This window comes from Leopardus geoffroyi, chromosome B3, assembly GCF_018350155.1.
Source record: "Leopardus geoffroyi isolate Oge1 chromosome B3, O.geoffroyi_Oge1_pat1.0, whole genome shotgun sequence".
NCBI lineage: Eukaryota > Metazoa > Chordata > Mammalia > Carnivora > Felidae > Leopardus > Leopardus geoffroyi.
In genome coordinates, this window is record NC_059337.1 from 60,145,817 (window position 1) to 60,165,114 (window position 19,298).

The 19,298-nt window shown below is 41.2% G+C and overlaps 2 protein-coding genes, 1 long non-coding RNA gene and 1 pseudogene across 4 annotated transcripts in view; 3 read left to right on the forward strand and 1 right to left on the reverse strand.

Annotated features, from left to right (window-relative positions):
* Positions 1-12,611, reverse strand: part of ADAL (adenosine deaminase like) — a 25,594-nt gene extending 12,983 nt beyond the window's left edge. Inside the window, exons 1-5 of one of the 2 annotated variants that reach the window (XM_045447986.1) lie at positions 12,505-12,611; positions 6,117-6,346; positions 5,733-5,863; positions 4,953-5,013; positions 49-136 (exon numbers count right to left, since the gene is read on the reverse strand). In XM_045447986.1, coding sequence (XP_045303942.1) covers positions 49-136; positions 4,953-5,013; positions 5,733-5,863; positions 6,117-6,182 — 346 coding nt within the window. In that variant the 5' untranslated portion in view covers positions 6,183-6,346; positions 12,505-12,611. Of the gene's footprint in view, positions 1-48; positions 137-4,952; positions 5,014-5,732; positions 5,864-6,116; positions 6,347-12,166; positions 12,340-12,504 lie in introns of those variants that run through there. The other variant, XM_045447985.1, reaches the window with a different exon arrangement.
* LOC123581898 overlaps positions 1-15,371 on the forward strand; it is an 18,460-nt gene extending 3,089 nt beyond the window's left edge. Inside the window, exons 2-3 of the long non-coding RNA XR_006704075.1 lie at positions 2,756-2,761; positions 14,742-15,371. This is a non-coding gene — a long non-coding RNA (uncharacterized LOC123581898). The remainder of the gene's footprint in view (positions 1-2,755; positions 2,762-14,741) is intronic.
* Positions 12,544-15,371, forward strand: LCMT2 (leucine carboxyl methyltransferase 2). The gene has a single exon (XM_045447984.1). It carries the CDS (start codon positions 12,544-12,546, stop codon positions 14,599-14,601), a length of 2,058 nt encoding a protein of 685 aa, XP_045303940.1. The 3' UTR covers positions 14,602-15,371.
* On the forward strand, positions 15,005-15,113 carry LOC123584495 (annotated as a pseudogene).
* Positions 15,372-19,298: the final 3,927 nt, after the last annotated feature.

Here is a 19,298-nt window from a genome sequence, read left to right on the forward strand (position 1 = left end):
ATGCAGGAAAAAAAAAAGTACATTTGCCAGGAAGTAATTCAATTCTACCTGTAGCATCTTCTCTTCTGGGTGTGCTCCTTAGTTCCAGGTACTTGACACCATCATTTGCAAATTCTTTAATGACATCTTTTGTGACCTGATAATTAAGGCAATGGACACAATATTGATAACGTTAGTGTAAGGGTCCCAATAAAAACGTTGGTGTAATGTTCCAACACATGCTACAGCTTTATCTCATGCATTAAACTTGATTTGCAAAAAATGTTGGAAGTCTCTCATGCAGTCAAGATGACCTGCTTTGTCATACCCTTGCGGGAGACTGACCAAACTGTAACACTTCCAACAGCTCCCCTCACAGCACTCATTCTCACATTAAATCCAAATATACACATCATGCACACCTTTCTGCTCTTTTCTCTTTAGCATTTCTCCATTTCCTAGTGTTCACAACAGCAGTTGATAAAACAGAGAAATGAGGCAAAACTAAAACTACCTATGAGTGCATAGTACTAGGGAGGTACATATGTAAATAAATGGCAGGGCACCTGGGTGGCTCAGTCAGTTGAGCATCCAACTTTGGCTCAGGTCATGATCTTGTGGTTCATGAGTTAGAGCTCTGTGTCAGGCTCTGTGCTGACAGCTCAGAGCCTGGAGCCTACTTCGGATTCTGTGTCTCCCTCTCTCTCTCTTCCCCTTCCCTGTTTGTGCTCTCTTTCTCTCTCTCAAAGATAAACATTTAAAAAAAAAGAAAGAAGTGGCTAAAACGATTAGGTATTACTGACTCACCATTTAAAGCCATGGCTTAATGTTCTTATTCAAGTTATTTAGGAATAAGTTGTACTTTTCAAGAATTTCTTCAGGCAGGGTTAAATTTGCCCCAAAAGTACTAAGAAAAATTCCTCTTTGGCAAAGAAAATGGGTGATAAATATGAGTAAAATGGTATCCACGTTAGCACAAATTTCAACAATCCAAAAATGGTTAAATGACCAGGGTAAATGATATCAAAAGGATAAACTCATTTTTTCCTTCTCTGCCATCAATCCTAAAAATACCAAATCTAGAAGAAAAAAGGACCAGGTTGGAAATGCTGTGACAACCAGCTCTAGTTAGTCCTTGCAGTTGGCACCCTAATCTTAAACCGCTTCAACTACAAGCACATAGGCATGCAAGGGCAGTGTCCTGGCAAAGGAATAAAGGTTGGCGCCTAACAAGGTGGCACTACTTTGGTAGATTCACTGTGATCCAAGGTCTGGGCTTCATCTGGTTTTGCGCGTGTGTATTTAAAGCCAAAAAGGAATTTATTACAATATAAATATACAAAGCTCAGATTCAGCATGTCTGGAAAATCAGCCTCAAAAAGCATTCAAAATCACGTGACACTCCTAGACCAAGCAAGATACCATTGCTTCTTCCACCACTAAGCATGACCCTGTAGCTTCTGTATGATCATCACAGGTACTGGACCCCATGGCACTGCTGCCCCCAAAACTCCATGTTGCTGCCAATGCCACTACCAGAATGTGGGCCTCATCTACACAGACCAAGGAGCTTGCATCTTGTCAGTGGCTCCAGAACCGAACAGACCCACAGAGGCCAACCCACTCTATCCCAGCTCACATGTAGCTAATGCAGAAGCCTACTTGCTAATGTATGCATTGACAATGAGGGTGGAGGTGAGGGTATGAAGTGGTGGTCCTCACTGACCGACGAGACCACATCTACTATCCAAGTACTCTTTCTTGGTTTCTTGAGGTACCTGTGAAACTAACTAAAACAGAAGGACACTGACAAGCACGGAATGAGAGCAATGAAATGATTTATCTAGGCCATGTTGAGGCCTGTGGAATCATCCCTACTCATGTTCAATAGTACTTCCTTGGAGTCCACAACTGTGTCTGCCAGATTCAGGCCTTTCTGCTCCATGCAGCAACAGGTACTGAGGACAAGTCTTTTTCAAGCTCCTTCTTCAGATACGACACAACGCAGTTAAGTTTCTGCTTACACTAAGGATGGTGTAAGACTGCATCTCTTGAATGAGAAAGAATATGGGTTCTAGGTGCGCCTGGGTGGCTTAGTCGGTTAACCATCTGACTTTAGCTCAGGTCCTGATCTCAGTTTGTGAGTTCGAGTCCCGCGTCAGGCTCCGTACTGACAGTGCGGAGCCTGGAGCCCGCTTGGAGTTCTGTGCCTCCCTCTCTCTTTGCCCCTCTCCCACTGACGCTGTCTCTCACTCTCTCTCTCAAAAATAAATAAACATTAAAACATTAAAAAAAAAAAAAAAGAACATAGGCTCTGGAACCAGACAGTCAATTCCTCCACTTATTTTGTGAGTGACCTTGAACAAGTTACCTTTAACCTACTTAAGCCTCAAGGTTTTTTTTTGTTTTTTGTTTTTTTTCCACCTGCAAAAAAGGGAACAGTAAAAATACCTACCTCAGAAAGTAGTCTTGGATGTAGTGTCTGGCACATCAATCACGTTCCAATCCTTTTTCTCTTTGAGATTACACCCAGGTTACCTTGCCTGGACTGTTAAGTGATCCCACACACTTGATCCCACATTTACAAACAATCTCTCCACGTACTCCCGTACAGCATTCATTTATTATATGTAAATGTTACTAATTTCACTCTCGGCGTCCTCCTTCGGAACCACCTAAAGTTATTCATTCTAGTACCACTAAGTCAAATCATAGAATCTTAATTCCTCACCTTGCTTTTTTTTTCCATTTCAAATTTTATTTAAATTCTAGTTAGCATACAGTGCAATATTGGTTTCAGGAGAATTCAGTGATTTATCACTTACATACAACACCCAGTGCTCATCATAACAAGTGCACTCCTTAGTATCCATTCCCCACCTAACCCACCCCCCACCTCCCTCCCTTCATCAATACTCAGTTTGTTCTCTATTTCTAAAAGTTAAGGTTAGTTTCCCTCTCTCTTTTTTTTCCTTTTTCCCTCCATATGTTCACCTGTTTTGTTTCTTAATTTGCACACATGAATGAAATCATATGGTATTTGTTTTTCTCTGACTTATTTCGCTTAGCATAATATTCTCTACCTCCATCCACATTGTTGCAAATGGCAAGATTTCATTTTTTTTTGATGGCTGTGAAATATTCCATTGTGTATATATACCATATCTTCTTTAATCCATTCATCAGTCGATGGACATTTGGGCTCTTTCTATAGTTTGGCTACTGTTGATAAAGTTGCCAAAAACACTGGGGTGCATGTACCCCTTCAAATCTGTATTTTTGTATCCTTTGGCCTTATCTCATTTTAAGAAAGCTTTTTACAACTTTGAAAGGAATTAAATAATGAGCATGGGATTATTATAGCCAGAATATTAAGCTCTTCAAATCCAAAATTTCATGAGTTTTGCTCTGTTACAATCAACAACAGAAAGTGAAACACTCCCAGCAGTATTCAATGCTATTGAGTGGCTGATCAGACAATGCTCCTTTGGGTTCCTATAAATCCCTGTGTATATCTCTAACACACAGCTTACCTCATTATATTGGATTTATCTACTTATGGGTCTGTCTCTCCAACCTAAATATAAATTCCTCACGGGCAGGAACCATGTCCATCTATCTTCATACCCCCCAGTCTTTCGCAGAGTGCCTAGAACATTGCGGACACTCAATCAACTTCTGTTGAGCTAAACTTTTAGAGTTAACTCTCCTTCAAAAGATGATTACTTATAGTTATCATGAGGAGCAGTCTCAGCCAAGGAAAATTCTTTCTTGACCAGTCAGAAGTTAGTTCTCCAAAAACACAGGTTATACTTCTTAATCTGCAATTTTTTTTCTAATGGTTAATAACACTGGTAGGATTTACTTTTCTCCATTTACAAAGTGTACATTTTAAAATGCCATCCTGGGGGCGCCTGGGTGGCTCAGTCGGTTGAGCGGCCGACTTTGGCTCAGGTCATGATCTCGCCATCGGTGAGTTCGAGCCCTGCGTGGGGCTCTGTGCTGACAGCTCAGAGCCTGGAGCCTGTTTCAGATTCTGTGTCTCCCTCTCTCTGACCCTCCTCTGTTCATACTCTGTCTCTTCCTGTCTCAAAAATAAATAAAATTTATTTTATTTTTATAAAAAATTTTTTATAAAAATTTTTTTAATAAAAATTTTTTATAAAAAAAATAAAAATAAAAATAAAAAAAAATAAAATGCCATCCTGGTCAGACAATGATACAAAAGCCGGTCTTCTGTATCAGGCTCTAATATCACAGAGCTTCAGATAAGAGAACACAATGGTGTCCTCTAGTCCTTCATCCCCAGAGGGAAGGCACACTTTCCCTAGGGATTAATCAGTCATTCAATCTCTAAGTACTTCTTGAACTTTACTGTCTATACTGTGCACCTAGGCAGTTAAAAGTATCTCAAGCAATACAGATAAAGCCTTATCAAGAAAATGGCCAGATATGGTCAAATATTTCATATGGTAAGTAATATATGGAAAACAGGACAGGATCTTATCCTCCATTTTATCTGGTATGTAACAGAAAATGATGATCTTGGTTCTTTTATCTTTTTCAATGAATGTAGTCTTTTTTTTTATAAATTTTTTTTTTCAACGTTTATTTATTTTTGGGACAGAGAGAGACAGAGCATGAACGGGGGAGGGGCAGACAGAGAGGGAGACACAGAATCGGAAACAGGCTCCAGGCTCTGAGCCATCAGCCCAGAGCCTGACGCGGGGCTCGAACTCCCGGACCGGGAGATCGTGACCTGGCTGAAGTCGGACGCTTAACCAACTGCGCTACCCAGGCGCCCCGAATGTAGTCTTTTGATATTAGTTCTCGGCAAACGTCAGATGTTGGTTTTGAAAACAGTTGCCATAAAAAAGCAGAAAGTATTTCTCATTTGATTCTTGATCAAAGCACCAGAAGTGCACAAATTACTTAAGTTTTTAAACCACTCTAAAAATCGCTTCATTTCTCACCATTAGAATATCTTCAGGGCTAGTAGTAAGCTGATGAATAATTTGAAACATCTGGAAACATCTGCAACATGAAAAGTTTTAACATACTCTAGTCATCAAAAACTTGTCACTCAAGACAAACCCATTACGTTGAATTAATATGTTTTAGGCTAATACTAATTATACATCTATAAAGAATTACAGACTAAGTTTTTCAAAAATTACACTGATCTGGAAGGATAATCAAATGACTAAAAATAAAACATTATTTTTAAGCGGACAACAGTAGCTTCCCTTCGCCACACCTCCTACCCTCTGCTGATAACAGCAAACAGGGAGACAAGTCAATAAGCCTATATTTTTAAGTCTAAAGAATATTCCAGGGGCACCTGAGTGGCTCGGTCAATTAAGTGTCTGACTCTTGATTTCGGCTCAGGTTATGATCTCATGGTTCATGAGACTGAGCCCCCCATCATGTGGAGCCTGCTTGGGATTCTCTGTCTCTCTCTCTCTCTCTCTCTCTGCTCCTCCCCCGCTCTCTCTCTCTCAAAATAAATAAGCTTTAAAAAAAGAAAGAAAGAATATTTCAATATAGTACAACTTTACAAACAACCTATCACTAAAAATACTGTCAACAGCCTGACAGCTGGAAAAAAATGCTGTATGTCAAGTTATACCCTCCATACGAAATGACTACACATTTCTAAACTACAAAAATCTGGATTCTTACATACTACTTACAATCTCAAAACAATAAAAGAGAAAAAAAAAGAAGTATGTCCACAACCTCCCCAAACTCACTCTTCTAAAGTTCTTTTCTTTCCCTTGTCAATCATAGTCATCTGATCGTGGATTTTAAGATCTGGCTTCTTGGCTATCAATTTCTTCATGGTATTAGAACTAATGGATCCATTCAAGTGGGCATGAAGTTCCTAAAAACAAGAGAATACAATCAGTAAAAACTTCTCAAGTATCAACTAGATTCATAGCATCATACCAGGTACTTGATGTTTGTATTCTGTACCAGGTAAACTACCTACCAGATGTAGCTACATGACTCTTATAGTTAACAAAGTTTAAATTCTACCTATAAAATTTACTTCTCTTTGTGAAAACAACAACAACAACAACACAGATGTCCGTATAATTAGTAACCACTCCAGAATTCTGTGGCTGAATTCTCACCACTTTAGGTAATTCTGAATAAAAAGCTGTCTTCCATGGTTGCTGGTGTTCTTCTGCTTCCATCATGACGTAGTAGAAAAAGATCTTTCTCCAAATACTCTTGTTCTTGTTATAAACAGTACCATGTACTTTTGTCAGTAAGTTCTGTGGTCTTGAATTCCTTCAGATTGTTTTATGTCCATACATTTTGATAAGATAAACTGTATATGTAGCTCTGGGCTCAGCTTCACCTATGTAAACAAATGTGAACATTTTCAGGTGTTGACATAAAAGCAAAGAAACAGAATTTTGCCACTTTATTCCTTAAAAGATGAAAACCCCGGGGCGCGTGGGTGGCTCAGTCAGTTAAGTGTCCAACTTCAGCTCAGGTCATGATCTTGCATTTGGTGGGTCTGAGCTCCACATCAGGCTCTGTGCTGACAGCTCAGGGCCTGGAGCCTGCTTCAAATTCTGTCTCTCTCTCTCTCTCTCTCTCTCTGCCCCTCCCTTGCTTGTGCTCTGCCTCTCTCTCTCTCAAAAATGAAATAAACATTAAAAAATTTTTTTTAAAAAAATGAAAACCCCTTCAATGCTAATTTAAGCAAACTAACAATCTGAACTAGAAATAAGAAAATGCCTCAAACTGGTAGAGGTGAATTAAAATCTGAAATTTACTGGGGCGCCTGGGTGGCGCAGTCAGTTAAGCGTCCGACTTCAGCCAGGTCACGATCTCGCGGTCCGTGAGTTCGAGCCCCGCGTCAGGCTCTGGGCTGATGGCTCAGAGCCTGGAGCCTGTTTCCGATTCTGTGTCTCCCTCTCTCTCTGCCCCTCCCCCGTTCATGCTCTGTCTCTCTCTGTCCCAAAAATAAATAAACGTTGAAAAAAAAATTTTTTTTAATCTGAAATTTACTAAGGTGGGGTGCCTGGGTGGCTCAGTCGGTTAGGCGTCAGACTCTTGATTTTGGTTTGGGTCATGATCTCACAGTTCATGGGTTTGGGCTCCACGCTGATGGTGCAGAGCCTGCCTGGGATTCTCTCTCCTTCTCTCTGCCCCTCTCCTGCTTGCTCTCTCTCTCAAAATAAAAAAATAAAAAAATAAAGGAATTTAGTAAGGTATTGAGTATTCCTTACCTATTAGAACCTTCTATGAAACTACTTCTAAAAGTAGAAATTTATAAAGCCTATTTTGGGTAAAAGTTTATGTTTTTGAGCTGCTTAAAAAATATAAAGGAAGAGGGGCACGTGGGTGGCTCAGTTGGTTAAGCATCCAACTCTTGGTTTCAGCTCAGGTCATGATCTCATGGTTTCCTGAGTTTGAGCCCTGCATTGGGCTCTGTGCTGACAGTGAGGAGCCTACTTGGGATATTCTCATTCATTCTCTCTCTCTCCCCCCCTCCTCTTTCTCTCTCTCTCTCTCCTTGCCACTCCCTCACTCATGCTGTCTCTCTCTCAAAAATAACGTAACATAACATAACATAAAATAAAAGGAAGAGCAGAGGAACTGGAGTCACATGTACCTAGATTAATTCTTATAGTTCTGCCATCTAGTAGCTGTATGGCCTTCATTACTTAGTTTCAGTTTTCTTATTTGTAAAAATAGGATACAAATGCAGAGTAGCTCTAAGGATTAATAAAGTAATCTACTTTCCCTCTACTACTGTCCCATATAATCCATTGACTACCTTTAAATCAGCACTTTGTCACATTGTATCTCAATCACTGACTTACTTGTCTTTCTTTCTCACCAGATTATGAACTTCAGAAGAAACAGGACTATAGCTTATTTTACCTCCCTAGCACCTAGGACAATGCTTAGCACACTGTAGATGATAAATAAATCTTCATTTCCCTTCACCTCTGAAGGTGGCTTATAAATTAAAATTTCAAATGAAATTTAGTGATTTTCAGAATAGACACCCTGACCCTCTGGGTTCTCACATCTTAATGATGATGATATTGATAAGATGAATAGTTTCCATTCAGACCCTACCAGGTAAATAGCAAGTGCTTTTACTATTACTTTTAATTTTCCCAATAACCTTGCAAAATAAATTTGCCACATTACAAATCAAGTTGATACTGAGAGGTGTTAAATAAGTTACCACAATATTAATTAAAATGGTCAATTAACAATAGCCAAAGTATGGAAAGAGCCCAAATGTCCATCGACTGATGGATAAAGAAGATGTGGTGTGTGTATACACACACACACACACACACACACACACACACACACACACACACACACAATGGAATATTTCTTGGTGATCAAAAAGAATGAAATCTTGCCATTTACAACAACATGGATAGAACTACAGTGTATTATGCTAAGTGAAATAAGTCTGAGAAAGGCAAGTATCACATTATTTCACTCTTAAGTGGAATTTAAGATACAAAACAGATGAACATAAGGGGAGGGAAGCAAAAATAATATAAAAACAGAGAGGGAGATAAACCATACATATACCTGGGTGGAAAGGATACATAGAAGTCTTAAGAAAGTGGGTTGGAAATGGCAAACGTCAAGGGAGACAATTTCACTTTTATTTACCATACACAGTTTTGTTCAATTTGAAGGTTCCACAACAAGCATGTAATACTTGATTGCTTTCTAAAATAATTTTAATAAATGAAAAATTTGAATAACAAATTAGATAATTTACTTACTAATAATTTAAAAAATTAAATAGTTAATAAATTAATTTTAAGTAATTATAAAATAAATAATTTTTAAAACTTGCAAAACAATTTTATTATTATAAATTGTGAGAGGGAAGAACTTTTATGTTTAGACAACAGAACAACAACCTAAAAAAGCACTTAGGACATTTTTCACAGCGGGCTGATAATATGACAGGTGGCTAGCCTTTCATATACATTTTTAATCCTCTAGGATTGATTTTATTGACTGGTCAATCCTCTAGGATTGGCTCTAGGACCCTGATTTTATTTTGTGCTACATTCAAGCCACCCTCCAGATTGAGCTTTAACTCATTGTAAATTTACTGACCCACTGGCTACAATGTTAACCTGAGGAAATGTGAAAGCCACCAAAAAGCACAATCTTTACACATTTAAAATATTGTTTTCAGGTGCCTAGCTGGCTCAGTCTGAGAAGCATGAAACTCTTGATTTTGGGGTTGTGAATTTAAGCCCCACATTGGGAATAGGGATTACTAAAAAAAATAAACTTAAAAAAATAAAATAAAAAACCTGTTTCACTGATCCATGCCTAAGATACTGCCGTCAACAATACCATGCCCTGTCACATTCTACCTTTCTGGGCTCGGTGTGGCATGGGCCAGAAGAAGCTGGGATGGGAGTGGGTAGCCAAAAGGCAACACATTGAGTTAAGATCTTTCTACATTTGTATTACATTTCATCAAGTTGCCAAGATCAGAACCAAGTCTCCTGTCTCCCAGAGAATATTTTTCACACCAAAAAAATAAAAAATAAAAAAAAAGGGAACTCATAATAATAAAGACATTTGTTACTATTTATTAAGTACTTATCATGAGCCAAACACTGTGCTAAGTTTCTTAGGTAGTTATTTTACTTAATCCTCACAACAATCCGTGAGATATTATCATCCTCATTTTACATGAGAATAAACAGATTAAAAAATAATAACCGGAAAACAATTGTAAGGTACACAAATCACAAATTTGGCTGCATTCTCTTTCTTCCTGAATCACTTTTCTTGATCTGTTCTTTATCAAAAAAGCACTATTTCTAACATATCACATATATTTTACTAACTTATCGTAACAATATACTTCTACAGTACTGTATACATATTTTAAAGTACCACAATTCTTTTTTTTTTTTCTCTTTGGCCCTCAATCAAATCTGAGACAACTCAGAAAGCAGCACTTACTCTTCTTATTTTATTTTATTTAAAAAAAAAAATTTTTTTTTTAACGTTTATTTATTTTTGAGACAGGGAGAGACAGAGCATGAACAGGGGAGGGTCAGAAAGAGGGAGACACTGAATCTGAAACAGGCTCCAGGCTCCGAGCTGTCAGCACAGAGCCCGACGCGGGGCTCGAACTCACGAACCTGAGTTCATGACCTGAACCTAAGTTGGCTGCTTAACCCACTGAGCGCCCCTACTCTTCTTATTTTAGAGATGAGGCTCCCACAGCCCAGCAAGCTCAGGGGAGCTCCCATTCCCATCAGAGGCAATTCCAAACACTTGAAGCGACCCCCCCCCCCCCCCCCCCCCCCCCCCCCCGGCCAATCCTCTCACACTGAACTAACAACCCAGCTGCCAGCTTTAGAGAGATAACAGAAGCCATCAGGTATGGATTCCTTCTATCTCTCTCTGCCTTCACCTACACCTATGCTTATCTGCGCACTTTCCTCTCTCTTAAGTCAGAGATAAAGGATTCATTCTTCTGTCCTCAACATCAATTTGTGCCCTAAATCCCATTCCCTCCTAGCTATTTCAAGTCATTACTCCACCAGTTAATCTCACTTTTCTGTTCCTCCAACCTCTCTCTCCACTGGCTAATTTCCCTCAGGGAACCAACACGCAGGTACATTATTTGCTTCCACATAAGAAACAGGCAAACAAAACCGTTCTTTCATCCCATATCCCTCTTTACTGCCTTGTCTTTCCTTTCATTCTAAGCTAAGGTCCTTGAAAGCATAATTATAGCATATTATTAGCATATTAGCATAATAAAGCATAATTTAGCATAATTATAGCATGTTATTAGCATATTGGCATAATAAAGCATAATTTAGACTGGCTGCCTCCATTTTCTTATCTACCATTCACTGAAACATAAATTCTGCCCTTTCTGCTCCACAGAAATTGCTCTCCCTACAGTCATTAGAAGCTCTTCAACACCAAATCGAAAGACACTTTCCAATGACCGAACCTTTATCCTGACTCAAACTTCTGAGTTCCAGTATCCAAATCCAAATCAGCTGAACTCCTAAACTCTTGCTCTTAATCATCCTGCCACATTGCTTCAAGGTCACCACAGTGACAGTAATCCTGATTTCCTTCTCCCCTCAGCCCCTGCAGTCAGTCACCAAATCCCAATTAAGAAATTATAAATCTCCCAAATATCTCTGGAAGCAGTTTCCTACTGGTGATGACTTCCAAACACCCAACTTAGAAACTCGATGTTTGTTTTTTTTTTTTTTAATTTTTAATGTTTATTTATTTTTGAGAGAGCGAGCGCGAGCAGGGGAGGACACAGAATCCGAAGCAGGCTCTAGGCTCCGCCTGAAGCGGGGCTGGAACCCATGAACCATGAGATCACCACCGGAGCCTAAGTCCGACACTCAACCGACTGGGCCACCCAGGCACTCCTTCCATGGTTATTTTAAACACCCAACAAGACTCAGACCATTTCAGAGAGAATAATCACCTCTCTTCTGTGATTCCCTCTCCTGTGGATATATTCAACACCACCCTAGAATCAGAGACTTTCAGAAGTGGAGGGGAATGTAATTTTATAACTGAGAACAGAGGGGCGCTTAGGTGGCTTAGTCGGTTGGGCGCCCTACTCGGCTCAAGTCATGATCACTGTCCACGGGTTCGAGCCCCGCATCAGGCTCTGTGCTGGCCGCTAAGAGCCTGATGCCTGTTTCAGACTGTCCCCCTCTCTCTGCCCCTCCCCTGCTCACCCTCTGCCTCTGTCTCTCTCAAAAGTAAATAAACATAAAAAAAAAAAAACAAAAAACAAAACTTTATAACTGAGAAACAGAGGCTGAGTGGCTTACTTATTGTCAGCTTTGCACAGAGCCGGGAATACAGGGGAATTAACAGTATATGTCTGTGGGGAAACATTTATTAGCTGAATCACAACCTCTGTAAAAAATTTTTCATTTCGCGCCTGGCCTCACTGACTTGTTTTCAGATTTAAATGGGATCTGTTTTTAAACTATTAAAGCATTAAATAAATTAGTAAGTACTAGCAGTTAGCATCTGAGAAACGACCCCTTCTCCTTGCCCCCCAAGGTCAGAGGTCCTAACCCTGCTGTGCCCCTACCAGATTACTCAATGCTGACCCTGCCAACCAAGGAGGTCTGGTTGTCAGTCCTCACAGACTCACCCCTTAAAGATTCTTGTCAACAGTTGAGACAGCTATGAGGACTTAGCTAAATTTCCCCCTCAGACGTAAAGGCTTGTAGAAAAGCGCTTTCCGGACACAGTCCACATGCCTACAATCAGCCATAGCGGTAAGCCTTCCCCAAAAATGCAGACGCAGAAAATCCGTAAAAAAATCAGACAGTCGAATTTTAGCACAAGCGACGCCCTCCTCAATTCTGATTGGTGCGGTGCGTTCTTCACGGAAGTGACGCGCACACACGCGGAAGGGGAGTCACGGAAAAGCTCTCTCCGGACAGAAGTCCCCGCAGTGGGTATTAACAGAACGAAAGAGCAGCTCACCACCGTGACGGAGCGCTGCTCCTCATCCTCTTCTTGGCCATGGGCCCGCGGAGCCGCGAGCGTCGGGCGGGGGCAGTACAGAGCACTAACGACAGCAGCGCCCTCAGCAAGAGTTCCCTGGCCACGCACGGGTACGTGCACGACCCCTTTGCAGCGTTGCTCGTTCCAGGGACCGCACGCCGCGCGCCGCTTATCCACCGCGGCTACTACGTCCGCGCACGCGCCGTGGGGCACTGCGTGCGCGCCTTCCTGGAACGGACGTGCGCGGCCCCCGGCGCGCCTCGGGCACAGATAGTGTCGTTGGGAGCTGGCTCCGATTCTCTGTATTTTCGCCTGAAAAGTGAGGGCCGCCTGGCCGAGGCTGCAGTCTGGGAGGTAGACTTTCCGGACGTGGCCTGGCGCAAAGCGGAAAGGATTCGAGATACGCCGGAACTGTGCGCGTTAACTGGGCCTTTCCAGAACGGGGACCCCGCGTCAGCACTGTGCTTTGAGAGTTTGGACTACCGCCTCCTGGGCCTGGACCTGCGACAGCTCCCGCGATTGGATCAGGCCCTGGCCGCCGCGGGCCTCCACGCAGCCGCGCCCACTCTGCTCCTAGCAGAGGCAGTGCTGACCTACCTCGACCCGGACGAGGCCGCGGCCCTCATCGCCTGGGCAGCCCAACGTTTTCCTGATGCCCTTTTCGTGATCTACGAGCAGATGAGACCGCACGATGCGTTTGGCCAGTTCATGCAGCAGCATTTTCGGCAGCTTAATTCTCCCCTTCATGGCCTGGACCGCTTTCCCGACGTGCAGGCCCAGCAGCATCGCTTCCTTCAGGCTGGCTGGACTGCCTGCAGTGCCATGGACATGAATAAATTCTATCGCTGCTTTCTCCCCCCAGAAGAATGCCAGCGAGTGGAAAATCTTGAACCTTTTGATGAGTTTGAGGAGTGGCATCTGAAGTGCGCCCACTATTTCATTTTGGCCGCTTCTAGAGGAGATGCTCTCACCCAAACTCTGGTGTTTCCACCCTCAGAGGCGTTTCCTCGAGTAGATCCTGATTCTCCATCAGGAGTCTTGCCTGCCAGTGTAGTCACCAGTGACAACCAGGGCCCAAACCTTAGGAGATATGGGCACGCTTCTGTCCTTTTGAGCCCAAGCATTATTCTTAGTGCAGGAGGATTTGGAGAACAAGAGGGGCGGCATTGCCGAGTGAGCAAGTTTCACTTGCTGTCAAGACATTGTGACTTTGAATGGAAAGGCAACCAAATACGCAGTTGTGGGACTGGAGCCCAGTGGGATGGACGCCTTTATCACACCATGACAAGACTTTCAGATACTCAGGTTCTGGTTCTGGGAGGGAGACTGTCCCCAGTAACTCCAGCCTTGGGGATTCTACAACTTGGTGTCTGTAAGAGTGAGGATAATAGCACTGGGGACCTAAATGTAACAGTAACAAAGGCTGGCCCAGAAGATTCCACGTTGTCATGTTGGCGGCATTCAACAACAGAAGTGTCCTGTAAGAATCAGAAGTATTTGTTTGTGTATGGGGGTCGAAGTGTGGTGGAACCTGTTCTAAGTGACTGGCATTTCCTACATATGGGGACAATGGCCTGGGTCAGTATCCCAGTGAAGGGGGAAGCACCTGAAGGTCGGCATTCACATAGTGCCTGCAGCTGGCAAGGGGGAGCCCTTATTGCTGGAGGTCTTGGTGCTTCTGAGGAGCCACTGAGCTCTGTACTCTTTTTAAAACCAATTTCTTGTGGATTCCTGTGGGAATCAATAGTCATCCAGCCCCCCATTACTCCAAGGTATTCACACACAGCTCATGTGCTCAATGGGAAGCTTCTACTGGTTGGTGGGGTTTGGATTCATTCCTCCTCAATTCCTGGGGTGACTATAATTGATTTGACTACAGGGTTGAGCTCTGAGTATCAAATTGACACAACATGTGTGCCACGGCCATTAATGTTACACAATCATACCAGCATCCTGCTTCCTGAAGAACAACAGCTCCTGCTCCTTGGAGGTGGTGGGAACTGCTTTTCTTTTGGCACCTACTTCAACCCCCATGCAGTGACATTAGACCTTTCTTCCTTAAGTGCTGGACAGTAGGACTGGACTTTTGGAATATTCAAGAATCACTGAAGTACACAATAAAGGTTTCCACAAACAGGATTTGACTGTGGCTATACATACTACAACTCTTTCCTTCCCCATCATTTTCTTCTCTTTAGCACTACTATCCAGTGCAGAAAATTCAGAGAGATGGTACAAAAATAAAACATAAGTAGGCCTGTCCAAAGAGAGTGACCATACAGTCCTAGAATAGGAATTGGGGAGCCTTTGGATCCCTATGTGTCTAGTTGATTGGTTTTCCTCATCTAAGTTTATCCATTTATTGAGTTACAATGACCTTCAGCCTAAGTCAAGTGAAAAATGTCCCACTCAGGCTTTGTGATTTGAAATGCTATTTTGAAAAAGTTTAACACAGATTCTTGGTAAAAATACAAGGTTGATACTCTGGTTTCAGATTACATAAATCTTTTGCCTTTTCCTAAAGATTTCCATGGAGAAGTACAGAAATGAGTTTTTACCCAATTTTTGAGGCCTTGTTTTTATGATGCTACCTTAAAAAAAATACAAGGTTGAATGTCACCGAAGGGACATGGTTTGATTTCATTCTTCATGTATAAAATCGGAAGTGAACCCACTTACAGGTGGATTAAAGCATTGTGCCATTTAGTGCAACAGAGAACTCTGGGATAGCTTTTAATAAGACATTTGTAGGACTTTATTGAAAAATATGCTTTTAATTTTTTTTGCCACTTGTTCCATTTTTTAAGATTTATTAATACTAATAAACCAGACATTTTATGCCTCAAGTCATTTTGTACATAGTATGATAATGTTTTACTCCAGATCTAGTCTCCATCCTTCACTATGTTCTGTGCTCTTATGGACTATATAAAAGTTTTCTTGTTCCTCTAGTTTCTGGTGAGCTCTACCAGTCAGAAGCATCAGAGGGGGATGGTTGGGCAGGAAGAATGAGTCAGGGTATTCTCAGTTTCCTCTGCCAGTCTGCAAGTTATCAGTGGCTGCATTCTTCTGTCAAAGGCCACATGACTACTATCATGTAGTTCTCTTCTATAAGCTCTAATTCTGCATTACTCCAGGTTCCAGTAATTGTGCCTTCTTACCTCTCTAGGCCTAAGAATTGTAATGGTTCTTTGTTAGACCTTAGCTGCACTGTCCAGTATAGCAACCATTAGTCACATGTGGCTATTTAAACTTTAATTAATTGAGATTAAGTAAAATGAATTCTGTGGCTTAGTTGCATTAATCAATTTTAAGTGCTCAATAGCCAGCCTCATGAGGCTAATATCTGTGGTTATTAGGCAATGTAGATGTCTAACATTACCATCATTGCAGAAAGATTGGGACATTTCTGAGGTATTTCACCATCCTGATTTGGTTTCCCTTAATCCTGCTCACCCTTTTTTAATTAGTATCTTCATTAAATTCTTCTCAATTATCCTCTTTAAATGGGCCATTTTTCCTGTTGAGCTTTGTGAAGTTAATGAAATGTTTTAGGTATTCACCCTTGAGATTTGAGCCTTGATTCATTATCTGAATTGTGTATACCTTGTGAAATTCATATAAGGTATTGGCTTTGTTGATACGAAAGTACCACTTTAGTATTTCTTGTTAGTCCTCAATCCTTGAAACCTTAATATCTTTAGATTCTATAAGTACCTAAATTTTAGAAGTACTATCAATGTTAGCATCTTGCTGGACTTAGTATGACAGAGAATCCCTTCTCCCTAAATATTTTTATTAACAAGTTTGCATATAAATGAAAGTGAATGGTTTTTAATATTAAAAAAAAAAAAAACCTGAGTAGTAAACACAAATCTAGGTGCAAAGATGTTGGATCTAGGAGAAGAGAGGCAACCTTCCCTGAAACTACAAGAGCCCTTTCTGGGGACATTATCAGGTATAGGCATGAGTGAACCCTGGGAAACAAAGGGCTTAAAACTAGGCATCTGGCAAAGCTATGGGTGGGCCAGATACTAGATAACTGGGAGGAATATGATCAGAAGGAGAAAAGGTTGCTCTGTATTTCTTGTTTCTAAGTTCACCACAGGCTCTCCCCAACTTTCAGGAGCAGATCAAAGCAGAACATTGGTGAAATAAGTGTTCTCAGCTATGTAGTAGTTAGTTCTAGAATTCTAACCTAGAAATGATTCCAAAGCCCAGGTAACACCTTCCATTATGCTACCTCTCAGATGGTGCCATCAACCATTATTATTTCATTACTTTTGGGGGGGGAGTAGAGGAGGTGGGAGTGTATTATCAAGAGAATGTATGCCAGACCTAAATTTGTAGTGCAGTGGCACCTATTGAGCACTGCCCAGTATGGTGCATTATGAGTAATTGGGGTTGTTCTCCCCAGAGAAATTACCCACATTTTCTATAAGCGATTACCAGATTAAGCATGCCCTCCACCTTTAACCCTATAAATGCATCATACTCAGTTAAGGAATTATTCACTTCTCAAGCTCTCCTCATTAGAACACTTAGAAGTTTTGTCAGCAACATTTACCCTGTACCTCTGGAGCAGCACTCAGTATGGACTAGTGCTGGATTCCCAGTTTCATAACAGTAATCTGCAGCAGTTAGAGATGTGGGCCAGATTGAGAACTGAAGTTGGAGAGTGATTTTTGCTTCTCCAACTCAGCTCTGAATATTTGTGTTCTAAAATTCTGGTATGGAGCCTGGTGTAGTCATGAAAGTTAATGAAAGCCTTTTTCTTCATTTAGTGATTGTACTTACTTACTTACTTACTTACTTGTTTGTTTATTTAGAGAGTACAGTGGTGGAGGGGCAGAGAGAGAGGGAGACAGAATCCGTAGCAGGCTCCACCCTGTCAGCACAGAACCCAGTGCGAGGCCTTGAACCCATGAACTGTGAGACCATGACATGAGCCAAAATCAAGGGTCAGATGTTTAACCAACTGAGCCACCCAGGCACACAAGTACTTTTTAAACTTTTAACTAGAAAAACCAGTTAAGGAAGGAAGACAATTTCTTATTTTCTTTATTTTTATTTTTATTTTTATTTTCTTAATGTTTATTTTTGAGAGAAAGAGAGAGAGACACAGTGTGAGTGGGCAAGGGGTAGAGAGTGAGGGAGACACAGAATCCTAAGCAGGCTCCAGGCTCTGAGCTGTCAGCACAGAGCCTATGCAGGGCTCGAAATCATGAACCAGGATATCATGACATGAGCCGAAGTCGGATGCTTAACCGACTGAGTCACCTGGGTGCCCCAACAATTTCAATCTCTACCAGGATCTCAAAAACAGTGTATCATACCAGTGAGGATATGAAAACAAGGTTAAGAACAACTCTTCTAGGATATGTTCTTCAAAGGCCAGTGCTGTCACTTCTTTGTGTGCTTTCTGGATTTTACCACTGACTGCCCATTTTTCATCTTTCTGCAGATTTAATCCTCCTTAATGATGTTAGGAAGTTGACATGTAACAGATATATTTCAGTGCCCAGACATTGCTTTCTTCTTCTCTTTCTGTGATCTCAGACCTCGAAGTCCTGGTTTATTCTATATGCATTTGTGATCCCAAACCCAGCCTTGAACAACCCATGCCTACTCTGGGACCCATCCCATATGACATATTTTAGAAAACACTCTCATATGGCAGCCCCAAATGTAGCCAACCACTCTTTCCCTATGGGAGAGAAGACTATGCTCTTTGGAGAATCTGGTGAATAAGAAAACTAATCACTGAGGTGAGTTCTTAATCATAGGGAGCATCTAATAATGTCTAGTGTGACATTAAACTCAGCTTTTTGACTGCAGTAATGAAAGGGACATAAAATAGTATTAGGCTGGCAAAGTAGGTCATGAGTCCTGGCTAATCATGTTTGGATTTGATATTTAAAAAGGGTGCCTGAGTGGCTCAGTTGATTAGGTGTCCGACTTCAGCTCAGGTCATGATCTTGCAGTTTGTGGGTTTGAGCCCTGCATCAGGTTCTGTGCTGACAGCTCAGAGCCTGGAGCCTACTTCAAATTCTGTGTCTCTCTCTCTCTCTGCCCTTCCCCTGCTCGTGCTCTGTCTCTCTCTCAAAAATAAATAAACATTAAAAAAATTAAAGAGGGCGAATACAAAGAGAAGTTATGAAACTTATAATCAGCTTTAGAGTAGACAGACTTCCTTGGATGTCGATAATTATGTAATTAAACAAAACATTTCTGTCATTCCACAGTTTAAAGACTGTTCACTTACCGTTCTTGGTCAATGACATAACACACTTGGTTGGGAAGGGGCACTTCCTTGGCTGAGGGAAGGAATTGTGTCTGTCTAGTTCACCTCGCTATCCCCAACATAGTAAATGCTTAATAAATACTCACCAGATGAAGGTCCGATATGACACTCAAATAAATTATATTCGAATATTACTATTGTGTATACCATGCACAAATGTATGTCAAAATTCATTTACTTAATGTGTGGTAGGGGAGTATTAAAGTTTTAAAGACCTTCTCTTTAAGAGTTTTTAAAATTCAACTCTTTTAACCTGTGTTAAATGTGGTAGACTTCCTGGTGTTACTCCTAGCTTTATAGAATACACCCAAACCTTCTCCCTGATTGCAATTTCCAGCTGATCTTCATCCTCTTTTGCTCAACAATGGACCATGGTTATCCCATATCCTTTGCAAATGAAGTGAGCTAACTTTGCCAAAAGGTTAATCTGAGGATGTGGGAACATGCAATTAAATGTGCTCATGAGCAC